The sequence below is a fragment of the Eublepharis macularius genome, chromosome 14 (genome assembly GCF_028583425.1).
Source record: "Eublepharis macularius isolate TG4126 chromosome 14, MPM_Emac_v1.0, whole genome shotgun sequence".
Lineage (NCBI taxonomy): Eukaryota > Metazoa > Chordata > Lepidosauria > Squamata > Eublepharidae > Eublepharis > Eublepharis macularius.
The window spans coordinates 43,722,075-43,744,998 of record NC_072803.1 but is presented as its reverse complement, the minus strand read 5'-3'; the positions used below and the strand labels follow the sequence as shown (position 1 = coordinate 43,744,998).

The 22,924-nt window shown below is 44.6% G+C and overlaps 1 protein-coding gene across 2 annotated transcripts; it reads left to right on the top strand.

Moving 5' to 3' along the window:
• Positions 1–21: 21 nt before the first annotated feature.
• Positions 22–14,386, top strand: ANAPC2 (anaphase promoting complex subunit 2). 2 transcript variants are annotated; one of them, XM_054998189.1, is made up of 13 exons: positions 22–119; positions 915–1,543; positions 2,780–2,906; positions 4,729–4,903; positions 6,420–6,539; positions 7,166–7,283; positions 7,520–7,701; positions 8,873–9,014; positions 10,171–10,246; positions 10,967–11,170; positions 11,979–12,108; positions 12,618–12,853; positions 13,418–14,386. In XM_054998189.1, exons 1-13 carry the CDS (start codon positions 54–56, stop codon positions 13,628–13,630), a joined length of 2,418 nt encoding a protein of 805 aa, XP_054854164.1. In that variant the 5' UTR covers positions 22–53; the 3' UTR covers positions 13,631–14,386. The 2 variants fall into 2 exon arrangements, with proteins under 2 accessions (XP_054854164.1, XP_054854162.1); XM_054998187.1 differs by having other exon boundaries at positions 2,774–2,906.
• The last annotated feature ends 8,538 nt before the right edge of the window (positions 14,387–22,924 follow it).

The following is a 22,924-nucleotide window of genomic DNA, read 5'->3' as shown; positions in this document are numbered from 1 at the left end:
TCCTTCAACCGTCCCCGCCGAGCGCCTGGCTTGGCCTGCGTGGGGAGCCTATCATGGAACTCTCGGCCGCCTGGCACACGCTCAGTACCGGCCTGGTACCGCCCGCTGCCCTCGGTCTGGTGGGTGCAAAACGGGACGCAGATAGGGAAAGCGGGGTGGGGTGGGGGGGAGTTGCCCTATGGGGGGGGTGGTCTCCAGATGCGGATTTGGGGAGTGACGAAGGAAGAAGGCTACTCCGCAGGGACGCAGAAATGGGGTCCACAGGAGCAAAAGTGGGCAGCCCGATAGGGTCGAATCAAGTGGGTATAGGGGCGTGGAGGGTGAGAGGACCTTTTTCCTCCTTTGTTACCACTTCTGGGGTGAAGTCGTCTATTGATCAAGAGGAAGGGTGGAAAAGGGGGGGCTGGAGGGATGTAAATTGCTAAGGAAGTGAAATAGAACGGAATCTTCTATCACAGTTGTGTGCTGGATATAATTAGCAGATAGCTGTTGGGTTGGTGATGTGTAAAATAGACCCCCTCATGTACCAGTTGTACTTACTAGTGTTGGAGCAGAAAGGGCACAAGTGAAGTTAAGTGGGGCCACCTATATAGTAAAAATATAATAACAAACTGAAAAAAATTTAGCAAGTTTCTTTCTTTTAGTGGTACCCCAGAACTTGTCTTCTGGGGTGGGCAGCCTTGCCTTGAGGTAAGCTGGCCACAGACAAGAACCTCTTTGGAACTCATTTATTGCGAGGTGGGCTGAAGCATAGCCTCATCACAAAGCACATGCCTTGGTCATTTTCAGTTAAATATGAGAGAGCACAGCTGAAGAAGTCTTCTGTTTGGAATCATGAGGGTGGCATACAACCAGCCTTCTATCTAACCTTTTCTAGGTCTCTTTGATGTTTCATTTGGTGTCTTATTTTATAGGCAGCGCCTCGATCCAGCTTGTCAGGGCCACCAAAGGACTATGACTTGCAGATTGCCATAGAGGTACTGCAGCGGTATGACTTGCACTCATTTGTGGAGGAATGGTTTTTGGAAGTTCTGCAGACTGACCTTCAGGCAAACATTGCTCCAGAGTTCTGGAACTGTATTGCACAGTATGAAAACACAGCTGAAGAGCCGCAGTGCTCTCTTCTGCTCCTGGATGCCTTTTGTCTACTGAAGTGTCGTCTGGACCCTTACCTTCACAGCATGGATCTACTGGAGAAATGGACTAAAGCAGGTTTGCTCCTTGGGACTGGATCCCAGGGGCTGCAGGAGAAAGTCTACACCATGTTCAGAGCCATCCTCTTTTTCTCTACCACAAAAACCTTCCAGGAGATGATCCAACAGTTTTACAGCCGCAGTTTCAAGATCTATATGTGGCAGTGGAAGAGAAGTGAAGACAAGGCAAATGAGGCAGAAAACAGCATGAGTGACAATGAGCAAGAGAGTGAGGTGGAGGATGGTGAACCTGGAGGAGGGGGCCTGCAATGTGCAGGCTGCAACTTTAAGAAGGCCCAGTGTTGGTGCCCAACAGCCATGGAACAGTTTCAGCAGCTCAATGACATCCTGTGGGTACATTTTAAGGCCTGAAAATGGACAAACCATAACTGAAGGCTCTTGTTGCTAATTAGTTGTGTGCTAATTGTATGTACAGAACACAGAAATGAAGGATGTAATGTTGTGGTTAATAGCTGGGACAGATGTAAACTCATTAAAGGACCTTAGGCAAGCCCTGCTGTTAGAGCTCCTGTTACAATGCAGGGATAACAATATGGCTGACATGACAGGGTTATTTGTGACAACATTTGACAATTTTGTAGAGCTTCAGAATTTTCAGAGCATTTCCATTGTCTTATCCCAGTAATTCTTAAGTAGCTGTGTAAGGCAGGCCGGTAGCAGTATTATCCCTACATTGCAAAATGGGGCTGGGGAGATTGTCTTGCCTAATGCTGTTTAGTTTATTATTTGTGTATTCTATCTGGATGCATGGCAGAGTAACACAAGCAAACAGACGACAACCTGCTCTAAGTTAATACACTTTACGTTAGAACTCAGGAGGAAGAATAGAAGGAAGTCGGGAAGAATGGTCATTTAGTCTTGTTACACATACTTGAGCTTTGTTTTAGTGGGTGGTTAGTACTAAGGTTCTACCAAAGGCTTAATGGAAAAAGCACGTTATGAGAGGGGATCTGAAAGAAAAAGGAGAGGTAGCCTCACAAATGTTCTAGAAGAGGGTTCCAGGAAGAAAGATCCCAAGGGGTGGGAAGTATTGTTTAAAGGGCCAGAAGACCTTTGGCTAGCTGAACGTGGTGGATCTGGAAGGGTTATGGGTAGGGTATATTGGAATAGAAAGGTAAAGAAATAAGATGGGTCAAGGTCACAAAGGATTTTGAAAATCAGGATGAGGAATTTGTGCTGGATAAGGTTTAGTACCACTCTCTTGTTTATTATATACTTGGCTATAATTGAAAATATAACCTGATAGAGTGTTGTCCGTCATCAAAAATAATACAGTAGATCTTATGACAAAAGGCCAGTGTAACTGTGTGTCCCCCCCCCGCCCCACACTTGCTTATATGTCTTCCCAAGCACATCTGTACCACATAATCCTGATAGTCCAAGCTGAGAAACAGGAGTGAGAGATCATTTTAATGGGAACATACTACTAAGTGATCATAAAATAAAATGCTCAGTAAAGGGAGCTAGATTTGTTCAAATGTTTTCCTGTTTCCTGAACATATTGGGATGATTTAAGGTTTTTTGTATTGACTTCTGAGCAAAGACCCTTGTTCCTTCAGTTGCAGGCTCAACCTGCTGGAACGAGTGAGTGCTGATGCCGTCACTAACATCTTGCACAGAATGATCAAGGAGCGGATGGAGTGGAGATGTCGGGGGGAATATGAACGCTCCTTTCTGAATGAATTCCAAGAGGTGAGTAGGGTGATGGTAGCTGGGGTTATGGCTCAGTAGCAGAGCACATACTTTGAATGCATCAGGTCTCAGAATCTCTGGCATCACTAGTGAAAAGGGCTGTGAGGAAAGGCCTTTTGTAAAAGCCTTGTGACCCTGGAATGTCACTTGGAGTAGTTGATACTGAATTGCATGAAGCGATGCCATGACAAGCTATAAGACAGCTTTGCATGTTGTATTCAAAATCCAAGGTTTACTTCTTTTCAAGGATCATATGTCCCATCTTCAATTTCTGTGGGGAGTTATTTTGAAATGGGGTGCTTCAACTGGTGGCCTTGAAATTTCTTCCATAGATTTTGACTTGGGAACCATATCCATTGCAAAGGATTCTGGGGCTCATCCTGTGTCCTTATGGGATGCTGTTCTGATTGTCGTGCCTCATTGTTAATTGCCATAAACCGTTCAAGCCATAAACCACAACCTAGCACTCCTCTGTGACTGCTTGTTGCAGAGAAAGTTCAATAACAGTTGGAAAGCTCTCTCCTTAGAAAATCTAGTCCATGCTGAGGAAATATTAATAACCTTCTTAAAAACCCCTGGGTTCCTTGAAACACAGTTTGAAAACCACTGGCCCAAAGCAAAACTTTGGAAAACAGTTACTCTAGCACCCAGTCCCTCTATTAGTTTTGCTAGATTGGTTTACAGTCTTAAGGTTTACCTTTGCAAACCCCACCCCTTCCCATGAAGATAAAATACTATTTTATCAACTCACACCTGAGAGTCTGTGTTTTGCCACATAGCAGAGGTGAGGCTTGAACCCACATCTCTTTGATTCTACAATCGCACCATGGGCAAATTTTGAGTAGTTTGCAAGCAGCCCGTCATATATGGCAAGTAAAGATCACCTCCAGGCTACCAAGCAGCAAAAGTTTTGTGAGCTGGAAAAAAGAGTTTCTATTCAACCTTTTTAGTGTCTCCTTGGAAGCAATTCTTTGTGCATATACTCAAGTCTAAGTCCACTGAATTCAACAGGATTGCACTGTCAAATTATTAAGAGAGATTTGTGGGCAAGTGAGCTGGGCAGTAGGGAACTCTTAGGATGAGTAACTTGCATAGACTTAGTTGCAAGTCTGTCTTGAAGGCCCATGCATCTGAACAAGTAGTTTAATTCCTATGTCCTGAAGTACTCCCTCATGTTACAATATTAGGGATTCTTACAGAATTAGAATCCTAAATAAGCCAGTTCCTTACAGAGCATGCCAGTATAGCAGGGCACAAACCCAAGTTTCTGTTCAAAATAGCTACCGCCTTGGGCCATTTTTGGTGTAGGGGAAGGGGCTACGGCTCAGTGATAGAGTATGTGCTTGACAGGCTCTAGAAGGCCCCAGGTTCAATCCCTGGCATCTCCAGTTAAAAGGATCAGGTAGAAGGTGGTGTGAAAGACGTCAGCCTGAGACCCAGGAGAGCTGTTGCCAGTCTGAGTATACAGTATTGACCTCAATTGACTGATGGTCTACTTCAGTATAAGGAAGTTTTGTGTGTCCTCGCTGGCTAGCTTTACACAAGCTGTAGCTACAGGACTGTTCCAGGGAAGCACAAATAGCAGCTTTCGGCATATTTATCTGGGAGTTCCAGTACCTCCTCAGTCTTAAAGCTCACTGGGTGGCTGTAAGCCACTCATTCTTTCTCAGCCTGCATTCCGCTCTCTATAAGAAGAGCATGAAATAGAACTTCCTCTGTGGATGAACGAGACAAAAATTAGTAAATGGCTTTGCATCTTGGAAGCCCTGTAGAGTCTGATTCTCTCTCTCTCTCTCTCTCTCTCTCTCCCCCCTTGTAACAGTGGATTGAGAAGGTGATTGGCTGGCTCAGCAGAGTGTTTCTGCAAGGAGGGGCAGCCACTCATCCTGGCCCTGAAGCCAACAGCACTCTGAAGCGCTGGCGGTGCCACGTCCAGAGATTCTTCTACCGCTTGTATGCTAGCATGCGCATCGAAGAACTGTTTAGCATCATCCGAGGTAAAAGTGTGCAAGGCTATTGAATGCTGCTTGTTTCTTCCTCTCCCCCACTCCTTTCACAATAATCTGGATGATATTTTAAAGGTTCCCTTCACCCTATATAAATGGGGTCTGCCAATCCTGGCTTGGTCTAGAACTCAAAAGCTCTATCTACCTATCTTCAATTTTTATGTTGCCCTTCTTTCAAGAATCTTGGAGTGATATATGTAGTTGTTCCCCATTTTATATTCACATTAATTACACCAAGAGAGTGTGGCTGTCCTAAGGTCATCTAGTGAGCTTTATTGTAGAGTGGAGATTTGTACCTAGATCTCGCAGATCGTAGCCTGAAACTTCAACCCCTATGTAAGACTGGTTTAATTGGGGTCACTTAATGACAAGATTGGGAGTGGCAGACCCTGAAAGGTAGCTTGAAGCTTCACCTCAACTACTGACCTTGGAATTTGTGGCTGAGTGGTAGAGCAAGTTAAATAATCTCAAGTAGCAAGTGCTGTGAAAGACCTTTCTCCATTTGAAACCTTCCACTCAGTTTCATGTGGGGTGTCCAGTTTCATGTGGTCGCCCCTGCTATGTGAAGCTGTGGTAGGGCGTTGTGCTTGTTTAGAGTGTACTTTACAAGAGGCCGAGAAAGTGTGGCCAGCACCCTGCATAAACTTGAGTGCTAGAACATGCCTCAGAATGTTCTGCAATGGTCTAATGTTTCCTGGCAGACACAGAGGGTTCTCCTAGCAGGCAAGTCAAGGCAGGAAAAGTTCAAACTTCAAATGGGAAGTTTGAGGATAATTGCACTGACCTAGTGGGATAGTTATTCCTGATGCAGAACACGCTTATCAGTCAGCCTCAAAGCACAAACAAAACCTATCCACCAAGTCATTGCCCCACCCCCCAACACATACACCACTTCATGGAGCAAAATTCAGAGTCAACTCAGATTAAGATAAGTTATATCATGGGGGCTAAGCCTTCGAGTTGAGAACACTGATTTAAATTTTGCTCAGTTAAATCTTGCTTGGTAGTTTTAAGCAATGCATTCTCTCAACCTCAACCTGTAACACAGGGATAATATTACTATGAATAATAATAATAATAACATTTGATTTATATACCACTCTTCAGGACAACTTAATGCCCACTCAGAGCAATTTACAAAATTGTTATTATTATCCTCACAACAATTACCCTGTAAGGTGGGTGGGGCTGAGAGAGCTCCTAGAAGCTGTGACTGACCCAAGGTCACCCAGCTGGCTTCAAGTGGAGGAGTGGGGAATCAAACCTGGTTCTCCAGATTAGAGTCCTGTCACTCTTAACCACTACACCAAAGTGAAAATAATATTAAAAAGCTGTTGCATGGATTACTGAGGCAGTGTAAATGAGGCATTTTGTAAACTTGGAATGCACTTTATAAAATCTGCTTATTATTTTCATCTTGATAATGTCATAACTTTATTTTGCCACTCTGCAATATGCCCTGAATGTATAGTGCTTCCCTTTCCTTCCTGTGCTTTTTGGTATGCAGATTTCCCAGAGTCAAAGCCAGCAGTGGATGATCTGAAGTACTGTCTAGAACGAACCAATCAACGACAGCAGCTTCTGAGCTCCCTGAAGAGCGCCTTAGAAATAAGGCTTCTTCATCCTGGTGAGTATATTTAACCTTGTGCCTCTCCTGAAGCTGCAGTTGCAGCAGAGAAGGGTCATAAGATAGAAATTTATAAAATTATGACTCACATGGATGAAGTGGATAGAGATGTTTATAATCTATCTTTCTTTCATCATGGGACTAATCAAAGCAGTGGGTCTCCCATCTTGAAGCTGACCAGGCTCAGAATTGCTCAGCTACAATTCCTGCTGTTGTAAACATAGGAGTAATTGTGGTCAGCCTCACAGGGAAGGTCTGTGACTAGGAAAGATGGCAAATAAAGTTCAAAAGTGCTTTGAAACTGTTAGTAGCCAAAGACACACACAGATTCTGGGGTGGGGGTGTCCAGCAGAGATTATTCAGTGTATATGAGAAATTGAATTTAATTCACTGGGTAGAGCCTAATATGGTCTGTGCAAGGCTCTCTCGCTGCCCCTCTTTTGTGGCATTCCCTTCGGCCCAGTCTCTCTTTTCCTCTCCAAGTCTTCCCTTTCCACTTTTTTTTGTAAATTTTCAGAGCTACATCAACCTCAAAGAGCAGGTTGTCTTCTTGATATTTGCATTTTCCAATGAGGGGGTGGGGGAAGAAACTAGAGTTTCTGCATCTCCTTACATGTTTGTTTTAGGAGTGAACACTTCAGATATCATTACCCTCTACATCTCAGCCATCAAAGCCCTGCGGGAACTGGACCCTTCCATGGTCATCTTGGAGGTAGCCTGTGAACCCATCAGGAAATATTTGAGGTGAGCAACAGCCCTTTAAAGCGTAGGCCTGTCTTCCCTTAAAGGAATGTTGGGAGCTGTAGTTTTCTGTGGATGCTGAAGAACGGTTCACAGCTCCCTTCACAAACTATTATTGTCACATATCTTGTGAGGGAGGGTGCAGGCGGGTGTAGGTGCTGGCATAGTGCTAGTGCAAAAACCTGTATAAGCTTGTACATTGCTTTTGGGCTTTAAGCAGCACACCTCCTCTTTGACAGAACTAGGGAGGATACAGTGAGGCAGATTGTGGCCGGTCTAACAGGTGATGCTGAAGGGTCTGGTGACCTAGCAAATGAGCTCTCCAAAGCTGATCCGGTGACACTGGAGAATGGTCAGGAGAGTGATGATGACATCTCTCAGCCAGAGGACTGGGTACCTGATCCAGTTGATGCTGACCCAGGTTAGTAAATATGGCATGCTTGCCCCCCTTTGGTTTGGTTTCTCTTGGTTATATCGTGGGGAGTTGTGAATTTGATGATGTTTCTTTATTGTATTTTATAGTTATTTTAACATGATCTTTTAAGGAAAAGGCTTTTTTTTAGTTTCACTTTTCACTTGTTAAGTTGGTTGCTGGTTATGGCTTAGCAGGACCCAGACCAGGCGTGGCCTATGTTCAATAAAGTTTTGAACCGCTTTGGTACCAGATGCTGTGGAGTTATATTACACTCTTCTTCTCCTTTTCCCCTCTGAACAGGAAGCAGAAGTTGTCCTTGCAAAATCTAATTGCTGAGCTTGTTGAGAAGTTTTGCAGAGATTTTTTGACTCAGATAAATTGCCTTAAAAGAGTGTTTATTAGCCAGACTACTTCATTCATTCACAGAAATTTTGTAGGTTGGTGAGATGTGTATTTATTTCTAGAAGCAAGGTTTGTTTTTTTTAGCTTTGTTTGATTGACAGTTTTCTAACAAATGGTCCCCCAAACAGTTTATTAAAAATCCCAAACAGCACAACAGCCCTGTTGGTGTATGTTCTGTGCTTCTGGGTACAATTTGCTATCTGAGCCAAGATCCAGCATCTTAGATGTTTTAATAAATGTTTAACAAATATTGGGAAATCTCTGTTTTACTATTTTTTACTGAAGTTCTAGTCCTTATGACCATGATGATGAGGAAGGGAGAGCTATATACTCTATCTTAAACTCCTTCAAGGAAGTCCAGGATAATAATGTGCTAGAGAGATTTATTCATTTATGCGATAAATAAATCTTCACAGCCATAAGAAATTCTCCAAATGTATGGGAACAATTTAGTTTAAATACCTTTTTAAAATGTTGAATTATGCGCCAGATTAACTTTTAAACCATTTGGGCATTATTTAAGGGACCACTGCTAGTGATCATGGGTTTAATGTTCTGCAGAGATCTTGGTTGCTACCCCATGAATGGCAGGAGCAGTATAAATTACGGAACCCAACAGATTTCATAACTTAGCGGGATTTTTAGCTTTCCTCAGTATTGGTGCAGAGTAAGAAGCTGGTTTTCCGCAGGAATTTGATGATTTCCATGGCTTTGCCACATTGCATTGCATGCTAGTTCTTTTTTTGGGTCGCTCATTGTCTCCATGTCCTGCCAGGGAAATCAAGTTCGAAGAGGCGCTCCTCAGATATCATCAGTCTGCTGGTGAGCATCTATGGCAGCAAAGACCTGTTCATCAATGAGTATCGCACACTCCTGGCTGACCGACTGCTACACCAGTTCAACTACAGCGCAGAGAGGTGAGGGCTGGCCTTGCTGCCTAAGTTGCATGTCTTCCTCAGTCCTAGAAGTTGTAGCAAAAATGACAGAGTAGGCAATCCATCGAATTATCATAGAAATACATGAGCTTTGCTGCTGGATCAGACTAAAGATCTATCTATGCCAGTATTCTGTTTCCTACAGTGGCCAGCCAGTTATCTTTGGACACTTACGAGCAAATCATGAAGGGGAATGCAACCCTGTTCCCCGGCCCCTCCAACCAATATCCTGTACTCAGAGGTATACTGCATTGGAACGTGGAGGTCTCATAGCTATCATGGCTATCGAGTCATAACAACACAAGACTTATCTCTTCTGGGTGAGACCAAAGGTCCATCGCATCCAACATCCTCTTTCCATACTAGCTAGCCAGTTGTCTCCAGGAAGCTCACAAGCAGAGAATTAAGGCAACAACTAGATCATGCTGGTCCCTTCTCCCACCTTGGGCTACTGATGTTCAGAAATGCACTGCCTCTGAACAGCATTTTGGCCATTTATAGACCTTTTCCATAGTCTGTCCCCTTTTAAAGCCATGTAAGCTAGTAGCCATCGCTACTTATGCATTGTGTGAAGATTTATTTCACTTTTTCCTCACCGTGTCTTAAAGCACTACTGGGCGTGTGTTTGGAGGAGGAAGGGGAGAGGCACTTCAGGTCTGGACATTGCCCATGGGTCCTGCTTGAAGTCATAGCCATTAAAGAATCTATCCAGTGGGCTTCCAGTCCTTAGTGTAAATTTGCTGGGGCATGGTGGCAGATTTCCTTCACTGCAAAAATGATGACCATGTTTCCTGCAGGTGCTCTCAGGGCTAGTTCACCACCCAAGCAATCACTTGATGCTCCATAGCTGGGCAAGGGTGTCAAAGCTGCCACTGGCAGTGCCTCCAAAGCCCATCTTTGTCCTGGCTGCCAGTGCCATGGAAGGATGACACATACTCATCAGTGCTTTCCAGACCCATGCCACCTACCTTGGCCCTTCAGCACTGCTGGAGCTCCAGCTGGACCTGCAACAAGTGGTATATGGTACTTGCTTAGAACAGCCCCTTCTGGTGACTACTACTCTGTGTTTGCTTGCTGTCACTCCTTGGTCCCTCATCTGCTTAGATCTTGGCCTTTGTTTCCCTTGCTTCTCTCTTAGGGAAATCCGGAATGTGGAACTTCTGAAACTGCGTTTTGGGGAAGCCCAGATGCACTACTGTGAAGTCATGTTAAAAGTAAGTCGATTACATTGTTGTTAATATTAAACATCAATCCAGTAATATTCAGAAGATAAATTAGAAACAGCCAAGACATAATAGAGTGAGGAGTGGAATACATATTCAGACCTTTATTTTCCCCTCCGACATTTTTAAATGTAGCCCTGAACTTGACTCGGACTCGAAGGTAAGCATATTAGACTTTTGACCAGAGAGGATTATTCTTCTTGGAAAGATACCCCACCCAGTTGGTGTATCTGTGGAAAACATGGGGGTGCTGAAGCGTGTTACAAGCTTTTGTTGTTTATCATGTTGATCATATTACTGTTGATTCTGTTGTGATGTGTCCATAATCTGAGCTTAAAAAGAAAAACTGATGGTCTACCACAGATACTGAGCAAAAGTTATATGTGAAGGAATATTGCATACTTAAGAAACCCTTTTTGTCCTGAGTATGGCTAGTAAATTAAAAGCTTTAACTCTGAACTGTCAAGGTCTTGTCAATCCAGTTAACAGAAAGGATAAAAATAAGTAAGCTGAAGTCTTGTGGCTCATCCTAGGGCAACTGCCCGTTGTGAGTTCATGTAGCAAAAGGAGTATCAGGTTTCTCTCCTGGTACCTTTTACAGAAAGGGGTGGGACTATGACTGATTGGAAGTGCCTCCAAACTGACAATTTTCTTGTTCTTTCCGTAGCCTAGCAATGAAGCAGTGCTGTTTCCCCCTTTCTCTCTCCTCAGGACATGGCAGACTCTCGTCGCATTAACACTAATATTCGTGACGAAGAGCAGAAGCTCCCAGAAGAAGAGAAGCCCCCATTTAGCCTTGTTGCCGTTATCTTATCCAGTGAGTTCTGGCCCCCACTGAAGGAAGAGAAGCTGGAACTTCCTGAACAAATCAAGGAGGCCATGGAGGCCTACTCCAAGAAATATGAGAAACTGAAGGTCAGCAAGACAGCCTGGAGGGGCAGCAGCATCAGGCAGGAAGCTCACAGTCTTCAGCTTCTGGAAATTGTCAAGGGTTGGGTGGAAGTCTTTCACTGAATAGCCAAGCCCAGTGCTCAGAAATATCCCCCTGAAAATGTTGATCTGTGGTCCTTGTCTCATTATCCAAAGGATCTGATCGAGACCTAGTTGTCTTCCCTGCTTTGCTTCAGATCCCTGTTGTTGAACAGATAGGAACCAGGCTGGTATAGCTGTCGGAGTGCCTGAGGAGATTCAGGTTCATATTTCCCATTCAGCCTTAAAGCTGGATGGATGACCTTGGGCCCCTTTGCCCGCTCTCAACCTAACCTACCTCACAGGCTTGTCATGGGAATAATGTGGCGTGAGGGGGGTGGGAGGATCATGTAAGCTGCCCTAAGCTCTTTGAAGGAAGAGCAGGATGATGATGTATCAGATAGATAAGCAACCTGCAGATCATATTGAAGCCTCAGCTTTTCCAGCTGGTCATCTTCCCTTTACACTGCCTACATCTTCCTCTGCTACCTGCAGTAGCTACCAATCTGCAGTTTCCTGGCATTGTATTTCCTAATGGTAATTGCACATGCATGCAGAAGTGTTATATTTCTAGGGATCATGGCAATAAGGACTAGGGAGCCTGTGTTACACTAGGCAACTTGATGGCTCAGGGAAGGGGGCAGAGACCAGGTGCTGTGCTTACTGCTGCCTTCTCTTGTTCCCTGCCTTTCTTTCGTTGATGTGATGTGAGGGGCAGTTTTCTGAGCATCCCCTTCTGCCTGGTTGTTCTTAGGCCATGAGGACACTGAACTGGAAGCATCACCTGGGCTTGGTGAAATTGGATGTGGAGCTGGCGGACCGCACCCTTTCCCTCTCTGTGTCACCAGTGCACGCAGCGATCATCTTGCACTTCCAAAACAAGAGTGAGTCTATACACTGCTGCCCTCTCCTGGCTGGGAGAAAGTAGTTGCAGCTGCTTTTGCACAGCAGTGGGTTCGCGGTGGCCAATGATATGGGCATGGATGAGGCTCTAGTGGTTTAGGAAAGGACTTTGAATGGGAGGGAGGGTGTCTTGAGAAGGGCAGATGATCCGAGCTTAGAGAGCATTCTAAAAAAGAGAAATAGGGTGTGACCTGTTTATAAGGCGTTGCTTTCTGCAGAGTCAGACCATTTAGGCTGCCTAGCCCTTTATTGTACAGCCAGGCTGACTGGCAGCTGCTTTCCTGAGTCTCAGCTAGAGGATCTTTCCCTACTAACTGTGATGCTTTTAACAGGAAGTGCCGGACAATGCAATCTGGAAATTTCTACCTGTAAGCCTGTGCTTGACCACTGATGAGTTGTGACCTATCCTGATTCTCCCCCACAGACATACTTACTGTGCTGGCTTCTGACTCTTTTCCATGTAACACTTGTGACCTTTGACCCTTTTCAGGTACTTGGACTCTGGATGACCTGAGTGAGGTGCTGAAGGTGCCTGTGACGTCCCTTCGGCGCAAGATGACCTTGTGGCTACAGCAAGGTGTGCTGCGGGAGGAGCCTCCCGGCACATTTACTGTGATTGAGGAGGAGCAGAAGGACCGGGCAGAGAAAGTGGTGCTGATTGACAGCGATGAGGAAGGCGATTCAGCCATGGCCTCGCAAGCTGACCAGAAGGAGGAGGAGTTGCAGGTGCTGTGCTTGTGCTCTTGGAGCCCTAGTTATTGGGGGGGGGAGTGGTTTTTCCCCTCGACCAACTGCAAGTGGGTTCTAGAGCTTAGTTGCCTCGTAACCTGTGCCCTCTGGTTGCATGCCAAGTAAAGCTAGGTCCTTCAGTTCAAACACATTCTGCAACACCTCAGATAATATGCCTGATTTATTCTGTGTAGAAGTTCCTAACGTAAGTGCTTCAAATTTTCAGGTTGTAAAATTAGTTTGTTTGGTTTTTTTTATAAGGCAGGTGCTGGTCCCTGTCCAAAGCATGACTTTTAGACTGAATGGGATGTCTCTTTTTCCTTAAATCAAGATTTAATTTGAACCTGGGTGGAGATCCAGAGCTTGTTTTCAGCATTGGTCTAATAACAGTATATTTGAGCATATGTAGAGTGCATGTTTTTTAGGAAAATCATATCTCTGATTAATGAGACTAGGCTTCCAGCTGGGAGGACATAATTGGTACACTGCACTGTCCTCCTTTGTACACACCATAGCCTGCAGCCTCTGTATTTATGACCTCTTCCTTGATGCCCCATGCAGCTTTTCTGGACATATATCCAAGCGATGTTAACCAACCTGGAGAGTCTGTCCCTGGAGCGCATTCACAGTATGCTCAAGATCTTTGTGATGACAGGCCCCATGGTGACAGAGATTGACATCCAGGAGCTACAGGGTTTCCTCCAGAAGAAGGTCCGAGACCAGCAGCTGATCTACTCTGGTGGCGTCTACCGTCTGCCCAAGAGCTGCAACTGAGCTTTGTTCCAGCTCCTTTTGAATTATGGTTGACTGCAATGGCCTCCCATCCTCAAAGGGTTCAGTGTGGTGTTCGTCAGCACTTGGTGTAGTTGGAGGCTCTCTTTCTCTGTTATCGGCCTATGTGCTGCCCTGAGGCTGTGAATGGAAGTCTGCTAGGCACAAATACAGGAACAATGCAGGGCCACTCAGAAGTCTGCGGAGGCAAGCCAGGTTTTGGGACTGGGAAAAAGCAGTCTTTTGGTCCTTCTCCCTTGTTCCCAATAAAATGGCAGCAGTTACGTGGACTGTATTGCAGTGTCTTTTATTTTGCAGATGGCCAGCCTGGCCTCCACCTTACTTGCTTCTGAGCTATCACCTGTCCTAGGGCACCTTGCTGCTGCCACCATTTCTGTCCCTGCTGCTGTGTTTTTCTATAATACTTGTGTATGATATCACAGGAAACATGGTGGCTGGAATCAGTCAACCACACATATTGCAAGCAACAGAGAAAGATATGCAATCAGTAGTAATGGGGAGAGGAGTGACAGATCTGTCAGTTCCTGCTGAAGCCCTGAGGATTGTGTTATTCCCTGCACCTCTGTCAGGCAGGACTGGCTAAAATATTGTATTGTGGAGTACTTAACCTATTTGGGTGCCTTGTTGTGGCAAAACTGAGTTTTCCGGTATCTAGGGTGGACTTCTGTTGTTCACAGATTCTGTTCTTAATAAAATGTATTCCTATTTAAGAGTTATCCACGTGTTTCACAGCCTTGGAATTGCTTAGGCTGCAGTCCTTGATACAACATCTTTTTTTGAACATCTGTTTATTTTTTAAAAAAGAGTCTCTAGCCCTCATACTTGTGAGGAAATGTATCTAGAAAGTTCCAAAAAATGAAGAGAATTTTAGACAGCGTGAGGTGAAATGTCCCAACTCCACCCATTTGTGCTGAGGAGCTCAGCAGAATCGGACCTCAGTGGTAAAGAATGTGCTTTGCATGTAAGGGTCCACCTTCAATTCTTGGGGAGCCAGGTTTGATTCCTCACTCCTCCACTTGAAGCCAGCTGGGTGACCTTTGGTCAGTCACAGCTCTTCCAGAGCTCCCTCAGCCCCATCCACTTCACAGTGATTGTTGTGAGGAGTAATTATAACACACTTTGTAAACTGCTCTAAGTGGGCGTTAAGTTGTCCTGAAGGGCAATATGTTGTTGTTGTTATCAAATGTTGTTGTTGCTGTTGTTAGTTCTGTAGAGCTCTAAAAATAAGTGACCACTTGATCACGTGATTTGGAGGATGTGGCGTGTCTTGAGGATACTGCTGGCCAAATGGTTTTGTTAAAGGATTCAGATGCAGGAAGTCATTTCCCACCCCGGTATCTGTCACTGAGGACAACAGGGGGATGTGTTGTTTCTTCTCAACAAAGATCCACTCAGGTTCAGATTTCTGATACTACCGAGGGAGTTAGGTGCCACTACAGTTCTTTTATTGGTGATTTGCACTGGCTAGCAGAAAAGTCAGTTTCTCCTTAGCTATCATACTACCCATCATCTTTGCATGTAGGTAAGCAACAGGGTGCAGATCTGCCCTAATGATAAAAACCCAAGGAAGGGCACTAAAGACACAGTGGGCAAGTTCAGCCCATTGGCTGGCAAACATTCCAAGCGATTGTGCTGTCACAGTTGGCCCCAGAATCCCACGCAGAACCTCTGTCTAGCTCTGCCATGCAGGCTTTTTTCAGGCAGAATTCTTTGGTGGGTGTGGGAATCGGTCTAACATCCCAATTATGCTGCTGGCTTGTCTGGGTGGCTTGGTATTCTCCATGAGCATCATTGCCTCGTCATCATGTGAGTGCTGCTCTGGTGGTTGGCTTGCGGCTACTTTCTCCGTGGTTGTTGAGATCATGAAAGGCGTTTGGTTTTTCTAGCAAATGACCTTTGGTCCCTCCCCCCACACACGAGATTTCAGGGTTGGGGGCCTTTTGGCTGTTGTATAGAACTGTTGTATTGGCCATAGAAACAAGTGTATTTCATGATTCCATTGCAATGCAAGCAAGGGAAGCTGCAGAATGTGGTTTTGGGTGCAAAATTCAACATCCTGAGAATCCCAGCTATCATTCCCCACCCCACAGTGGATGTCACATTAGAGCAGTTCCTTCTCTTAGCCCTCATACAAACATGCAAAAAACAAGGTCTTTTCAACAGATCTGAAGGCCCAGGAAGAAATGTGTTGAAAAAGGAGTTCATAAATGATTGTTGAATTTGTTGCTCCAGTTGTGATCAGACTGTTCTGTTAAGGTTGTTCACAGTCTTTAAGGTGCTTTACCATCTTTCCTCTCACTAATATAATTGAATATGTTAAGGGATTTTTGCCAGATCTTGTTCATTTAGTTGCCACAGTAGTTTTCCAGTTGGTCTGTGCTATTTATTCTTGCATACTGTGATCCACACAGCCACTTCAGGTGCATCCAGGGGCTTGGGTATGCCCAGAGCGGTTTTGACTGCCTTTGTTTTGAACAGCAGCTCTCTCATGCTCTATCACAATTGGTATTTTTGAAAGCCCCTTGGGTTGCTACTTGTGTGCATGTACTGTGGTTCAAATAAAAGCCATTAGGAAGTTATTGAATGGCTCTTTGGATCTTAGCCAGAAGGGCTATAAATCCTTTTAATGTTCCTCCAAGTTAAATCAGATACCAAGATAGATATGGAGCTCCTTCCCTGTAATATAATTAAGAAAAAGAGTTGTATATTCCTAATATATTTAATGGTGGAGCAGAGCCACCAGACAGGTACTACTTGCTATTCCCTAACCACATCTCAGCAGATAACTTGATCCTGATTATATGTTATTTGTATCTTATTGTTAAACATCATTAGTTCTCTTTTAAGAGGATCCAATAACTTAAGAGGGGAGCATGGGGCAATATATCCAGCTTCATACCACTTCTAAAATTGCAGCTAAGATGGTTTTCCCTTTCTTTTCTGCTTATAAGGGAGATGTTGGATTGTCAAATTGCTGCAGATTAATATAGACTTTTAAAACTAGATCCCATGTGGACAACCAGACTGCTCACCTTAAAATAGGCTGGTTGTCTGTATCATCTCTCTCAAATGTTAAGAAGGCTTTTTATCATGTCAAGTGTTTATGAATAGTAAATATTATGATAGATTAGATGACAAAGTGGTCCAGTATGTAAGGGCAATATATAGATAAATTGTCTTCAAGGGCAGCCCTACATAAAATATGGTGCAGTAGTCTAGAAGTCACAGAAACAGATTGTTGTAGCCAAGATAGCAGTGTGTGCAATGGAGGGCAATTTCTGAATCCAATGTGGATAAAAGAGGACACTCTGCAACAGCCCCAACCAATTTTTTTCCATCAGTAAGGTTGGGTTCAACTGAACTCCTGGTTACATGATTCACCTAATGACAAATCTTAACTCTCATCTTACGCTGGTAACTTGATACCCTCCAGAGAATCAGCTTTTCTAAACAATGTTATCTCTATATTATCTGGATTTATTCTCCCTTGTTACTTGGCCACAATTTCAAAGCATTGGTTAAGAATTGAGGTGGTAGCCCCTTGAAGGCTTAGGAAAAGACCTATATAGTTGTATGTCCTTACCATACTGATGACACCCAGCTCCAGATGATCTAATTAAGCAGCTTTATGTAAACATTGAAAAGCACTGTGGAGAACACTGAGCCAAGGGGAACCCCGTATCTCAAATTTTCTTCATATGTCTCAGTGTTTATAATTAGTAACCATGGGAGGGACTAGATCATCTCTGCTATTGGATCTTAACCAAATTTGAATCTTCTGCCTGATTTCCAGCAAAAATGAACGGGGCAGATACTCCTAGAGAGCAAAGACACAGTTTTGGTTCCCAAGAATATTTGGCAGAAGGAGACCAAACCATTACCCGTTCAGATGAATCTGAAAACGCTGAAAGTATTGTCCGTAGAGCAGTAAGGAGGGTGAGTATGGAAATGCCACTGTTTGAATATCTCCTTAAATCCTCTGTACATGGACTGAGGAGAGGTCAGGAGGGCAATTAATATTTTAAGGTAAATATGGAAGAATTATAGCTGGAGAGATTTTAAATTAAGAGCTAGAAACAAGAGATGGATTTACAAAGCAATATGCTTCAGGTGTGAGCTTTGCTTCTGCTATGAATGTGGCATGAAATAGGAATAATACTGGCCCATTTAAAGGGTTGTTGTAAGGAGGCTGTGCATGTGATGTGCTTGGAACACTTGAAGGTGCTACATGAATGCAGAGGTTATACTAAGGAAATCTCCCTCTGAGGAAAAATGTGAAACAGCCTTGCTCCCCATCAGACCATCATGCCTTCTGGTCAGTTTGTTTGGCAGCAGATCTCCAAGGACAAAAAAAGAACTTTCCTTGCATCTACTATCCTTTACGGACTGCCTAGCCTACTCCCAAATGAAGTTACCCAACCACTGCGGTCATCTTTGGAGTCCCAGATGTGGTTGCCTCTGCCATCTGAGGTTAGGTGGGTGTCAACCGGTGATGCTGAGACTGTGGAATTCTTCCCCGGGGAGATTTGTGTGACCCCCTATGCTCACTGGCTTCCAGCAATGAGTGAAGGTTTTTCTGTTTTGTTTGGTGTTTCCTCATTGACCCTCCTTCCTGTTTAAGTGCTTGTGTGTATGTGTTTGTGTTTTGTTTGGGCATTGTACCATTAGTTCTCATGTTTTGAATGTTTCCTTGGCATCCCTGAACTGGATGGAAAGATGGCATAAAAATGTTTTAAATAAATATGCCAAAGATTGAACTGGCCAAACACAAATTTGACCATGGAGCTCTGCCTTTGAGCTGTGTTGCTCTGGAGCCAGAAAGGGAGCATAGACTAATGATTTTTAAAAAATCATTCATAGTTCCCGGAAGAATCCAGTGAGGAGGTAACTGAGAACCACCATACCTTCGTACCAGGTAAGACATCTTTTCTTTACAAAATCAGTCATTTGATTATGGAAGGGAGGTGGGCAGGCCTCCATGAGTGTATGTGTGTATGAGATGCTGTATCCTACTCAGTTGCTAAGAGGAGAACAGTTAATTTTGGGGAGGATGCTCTACATTGCCTGGGTGTTGTATGGAGATAGGAACGAGTAACCAAAACCTTGCACAGTTTTTCTGGCTTCAACTTTGGAGGGAGAATGGTTTTCCCTTTGTGTTGCAGAACCACGAACAACATGTGTTTGCCCTGAGATGTTGACGAAGGGTACCCTGGTAGCTATCGTGGTCTCTTTGGCCTGTTTGGGTTTCCTTTCCACCTTGGTTCTGCTGCTGGTGGCCATCATCATCCTGCGCTTGATGGAGAGACATTGGTAAGTCCTTGGAAGCCTTCAAGACAGAGAAGCCTCCCATTTCCCAGGGTTCTGCTATGTCAGGTATCCTTGTGCTACCGCAGCACCTCAAACACGTATATTCAGACTGGTATGGGGAATTAGCTTGTTTGTGCAGGGAGTGGGAACAGGGATTGATACCTATTGAAGCAGCTGTGGGAGCATGATTCAGCAGTAAAGGGACAACAGAAAGATTTCAAAGGTTTAAATAGGAATATGGAGTTTATTGAGGGACCGGGTACAATATTAGGAAGGGGAGAGGAAGTTATCCTACTAGCAAGTATCAAAACAAAGCACAAACAACTAGCACATTTCCAAACAATACCCCAAAAACATCAACCAAAACTATTCCAATACCAATTGCAGCATCAGTTACCTCTAAGCTTAAAGTGTAAATGTGGGGGAGGGGGGGTGGGGAACAGGACAGAAGAGGAGTGTCTAGTCTTTCTAACTAGCTGATGAGAAGCAGAATGCCAGCTGTCAGTGTTGTGCAGTGTGAATTGGAAAATAAGGACAGATGGATTAAAAATGGGGAGCATACCTTTCCTAGTCTGCGTAGAAATCAGGAGAAGAGGGAAGGATCCGGCGTGCAGGAAGTCTGTTGCAGTCCTTGGGAAGCCCAGGGGGATGAAGTGATTTCAGCCAGGGTAAGCCAGCCATGGGGCTGAGGTAGCAGGTAGGATCCGGAACACTTAATGATTGCATACCATGTGCCAGACAATACAAGGAGCAGTGCCTTTGTCTTCCTAACTAGTGGGGCTTGATATAATTAGTCCTGCTTCACAGATTCTCCTGCAAAAAGTCTTTTTCTTCAAAAGTACATTCAGGCTGGAAGTGCGGGGGAGGTACAACGGAGAGGGCTGGCAACACTTGCACCGTCAGTGGTGGGTCCCCAAAGCAGTGATGGCCTTGTTCTTGAATGGGAAGCCTGTGGGTCTTACGCTTCCTAGTGAGACCCCTGACTATCCTCTTCCTTCTACCAGTGCCCCTTGAAAATACACCTCTTCCTTGTGTATAATCAGGCCATTGGTCCATCGCCCCCCTCACCTGCCCCAGATAGATAGAGGTCTATTAGCAACTATTAGCTAGGATGGCAAAATGAAACTTCTATGTTCAGAGGCAGCTTGTCAGAACATCAGAGCCAAGGGGCAACGTCAAAGGAAGGACTACTATTTCTGTGTTTTGCTTATGGCCTTCCTGGTCTTGGTAGCAAGTGTGGGATATGGGATGCTGGAGCAAAAGAGCTGGTGCTCTGATTTGGGAGGGTTCTTCCTATGTTTGTATGATGTCTTACGCATGTTCCTAGGATCAGGTACCAGTGACTACTGCAATTGGCAACAGTGCAGGGTGGGCTAAAGCCGCCCCCCCCTGCCCTTTCCTGGGGTGGCAGATCAGGGAATGAGTTGGTCTACTCAACAGTGTTTTGGGGTAGCAATATTGGATGCCAGCCTGTTTCATTCATACGTAGAGAGAGGGCCCTTTTGAAGTAATGAGTATATCAGTCTGGAGCCTACAGACATTTCAGAGCAGCAAGATCCTGGTTGGTTCTGTAGCTCACAACTCCAGAGCTGTCTTAACTGGGGCTTTCTTTTTCTTAAATCTCAGGAAAAAAGTGAAAGATGTTCCTCCCTCTAGACCTATCCCACCTGTCCCGTAAGTTATACATGCCAAACTGATCGTATTAGGTATGGTCCTGGGTGTAAAGTATTTCTGTACTTCCTGAAAAAAAACCCTCCTGAATTTTACACCATAAAAACCTTTCTGCAAAATTACAGGATTTGAATAATTTTGCACGTAATTGCATATCTTGCTCAATGGATCACACCTGGAGATGGGAGGGTGAATGCCGGGTGCTTAGCTGAAGTCTTTCCATGACTGCTGGGAAACTTGCTCAATTCCTGCTCTGACTTCTGAGGTTTCAACAGGCTCTGCTCACACACTTTCTGGTCTTTCTTTGGAACCGTGAAGTCTAGAAACTGATGAGAGATTCCCAGGATCTCAGTTAGGGTTGTGTGTGTGTGCTGAAAGTCACGGTGGTCCAGACCATATCAGGTAATGAAGTCATTTGCTGTTCCTTTCTCTGCTCTCTGGGTTTGGTAGCACCAGGGAGCAGAGCTCACAATAAACACGTATTTGTCCTGCACCTGGTTTGCTGGACTCCTTGGGATAGTCAGTCCCTCATTTGGCTGATTGGCCTCTGAGGCAAGCGCAGCTGGGGATGGAACTGGAGTAGAGGGCTTGCACCTAGTAGAGTGATTGATCCAGCAATGCAGCTCTCTCAAAGCTGCATTGATCTGGCTCAGCTATATTTGCTGGCAGGTGTTGGAGCTCAGAAGGCTATGTTTTGCCTGATCTTTTGTTGCTTTAATGATTAGTGTGAGCCACTCACTTTACTGTTAGATATACTAAATAATTCTGGTGATCATGTTGCCTGGAGATTGCCTCTGCCTACATAGTGGAAAGAGAAAGCATTTTCACAATCCCAAGAGTGCTGTCTGCTTTAGGACAAGTCTAGGGCAAAAGGAGACAGGACAGGCTCACTGGTAGCCTCTTGCCCAAGGGACCACAGAAGTCTATAGTCCCTTGAAAATCATGAGGATGTGTTCTGTTAAGAGCAACACTTTCCCCCGACACAAAGATCCGGTTATGGTAGGGGACAGCTCCCTGAGCCCGAGGAAAATGCCACAATTAGTGGAGTGGATTTGTGGAATCCCACCTCTGGGAGTCGACTGAATATCATCTTTAGCAGTTGTGGTTCAACACCCCTGTGATGGCTTCAAAGAGGACTGTGTATGGGAGCAGGTGTTTCACCCTTCCAGTGCTGCTTGGGGTACTCATCAGACTTGCTCTCTGATTTCAGACGCCGTCCAACAGCGACCTTGTATACAGGTCCGAAGGCATATTCTGTATACAGAGAGATGGGCCCAGTACGCCAGTGAGTAACAGCTCTTTCTACCTTCCCTACTTTCAGTCTGTAGCAGCTGTATTTTAAGCAAGGGTCTGTTCTGAGTTCGGGTTTTTAAAATTAAAAAAGTTATCAAAACTCTGAGCCAAGAAAAGAAGATTTTTGTAACAAGCATCAATTAAATTAAGCAAAATTTTAATTAATGCCACAGGAGGCATAGACCTACCCTGTGGAGAGCTGGAGGCCCAGCCCATAACCATTAGATTGAGCCTGGCTGCGTTCTGATGTTTAACTAGCATTGCCTGTATATTTCCAAGTATGAGACATATAAAAAAGAAAAAGTATCTGTTCGATGCAGTCTGATTATTGAGGTTAAAGCTGCTTCTGGACATTGTATGCTTCAATTTGACTGTGATTATGAAAGCTGTTGTTTATGGCTTGGGATTTCGGTATCTGAAGGACCACCTACTCCTATTCTAGGGTGATTTTGAATTTCTTATCCTTGCAGTTTCTACCCCCAAATTCCCAGTTCCTGTTTCAGTTTTGTTTCTCTTTTAGTTTCCCTATGCTGAATTTTTCCTGCAGTTTAGACAACTTTCTCCTTCCATGTTTGGCATGGTGCAAGTACCATCAGGTTGTGACAGCTGCTGCTCACCCCACATGTGGTGAGAGCCACCCCTCACTGGGGGCTGGGATTGGCCCTTCTGGGGATGGTCTCCCAGGACTTTTCCCCAGCAACCCTAATGACCAATCTGCCTCTAGTTATGTTGATTCGTTCTGTTCAACCATATGATTTGCAATTGAAGTAAACTATGTAGATGTATTGTCAAAGGCTTTCACGGCCGGAGAACGATGGTTGTTGTGGGTTTTCCGGGCTGTATTGCCGTGGTCTTGGCATTGACAATGTATTGTCAATCTTGACAATGCCAAGACCACGGCAATACAGCCCGGAAAACCCACAACAACCATCAAACTATGTAGACCTTGCAGATGGCTCAAGCAGAACAAATCTGTAACTCCTTTACAAGCCCGTGTCTTGCATA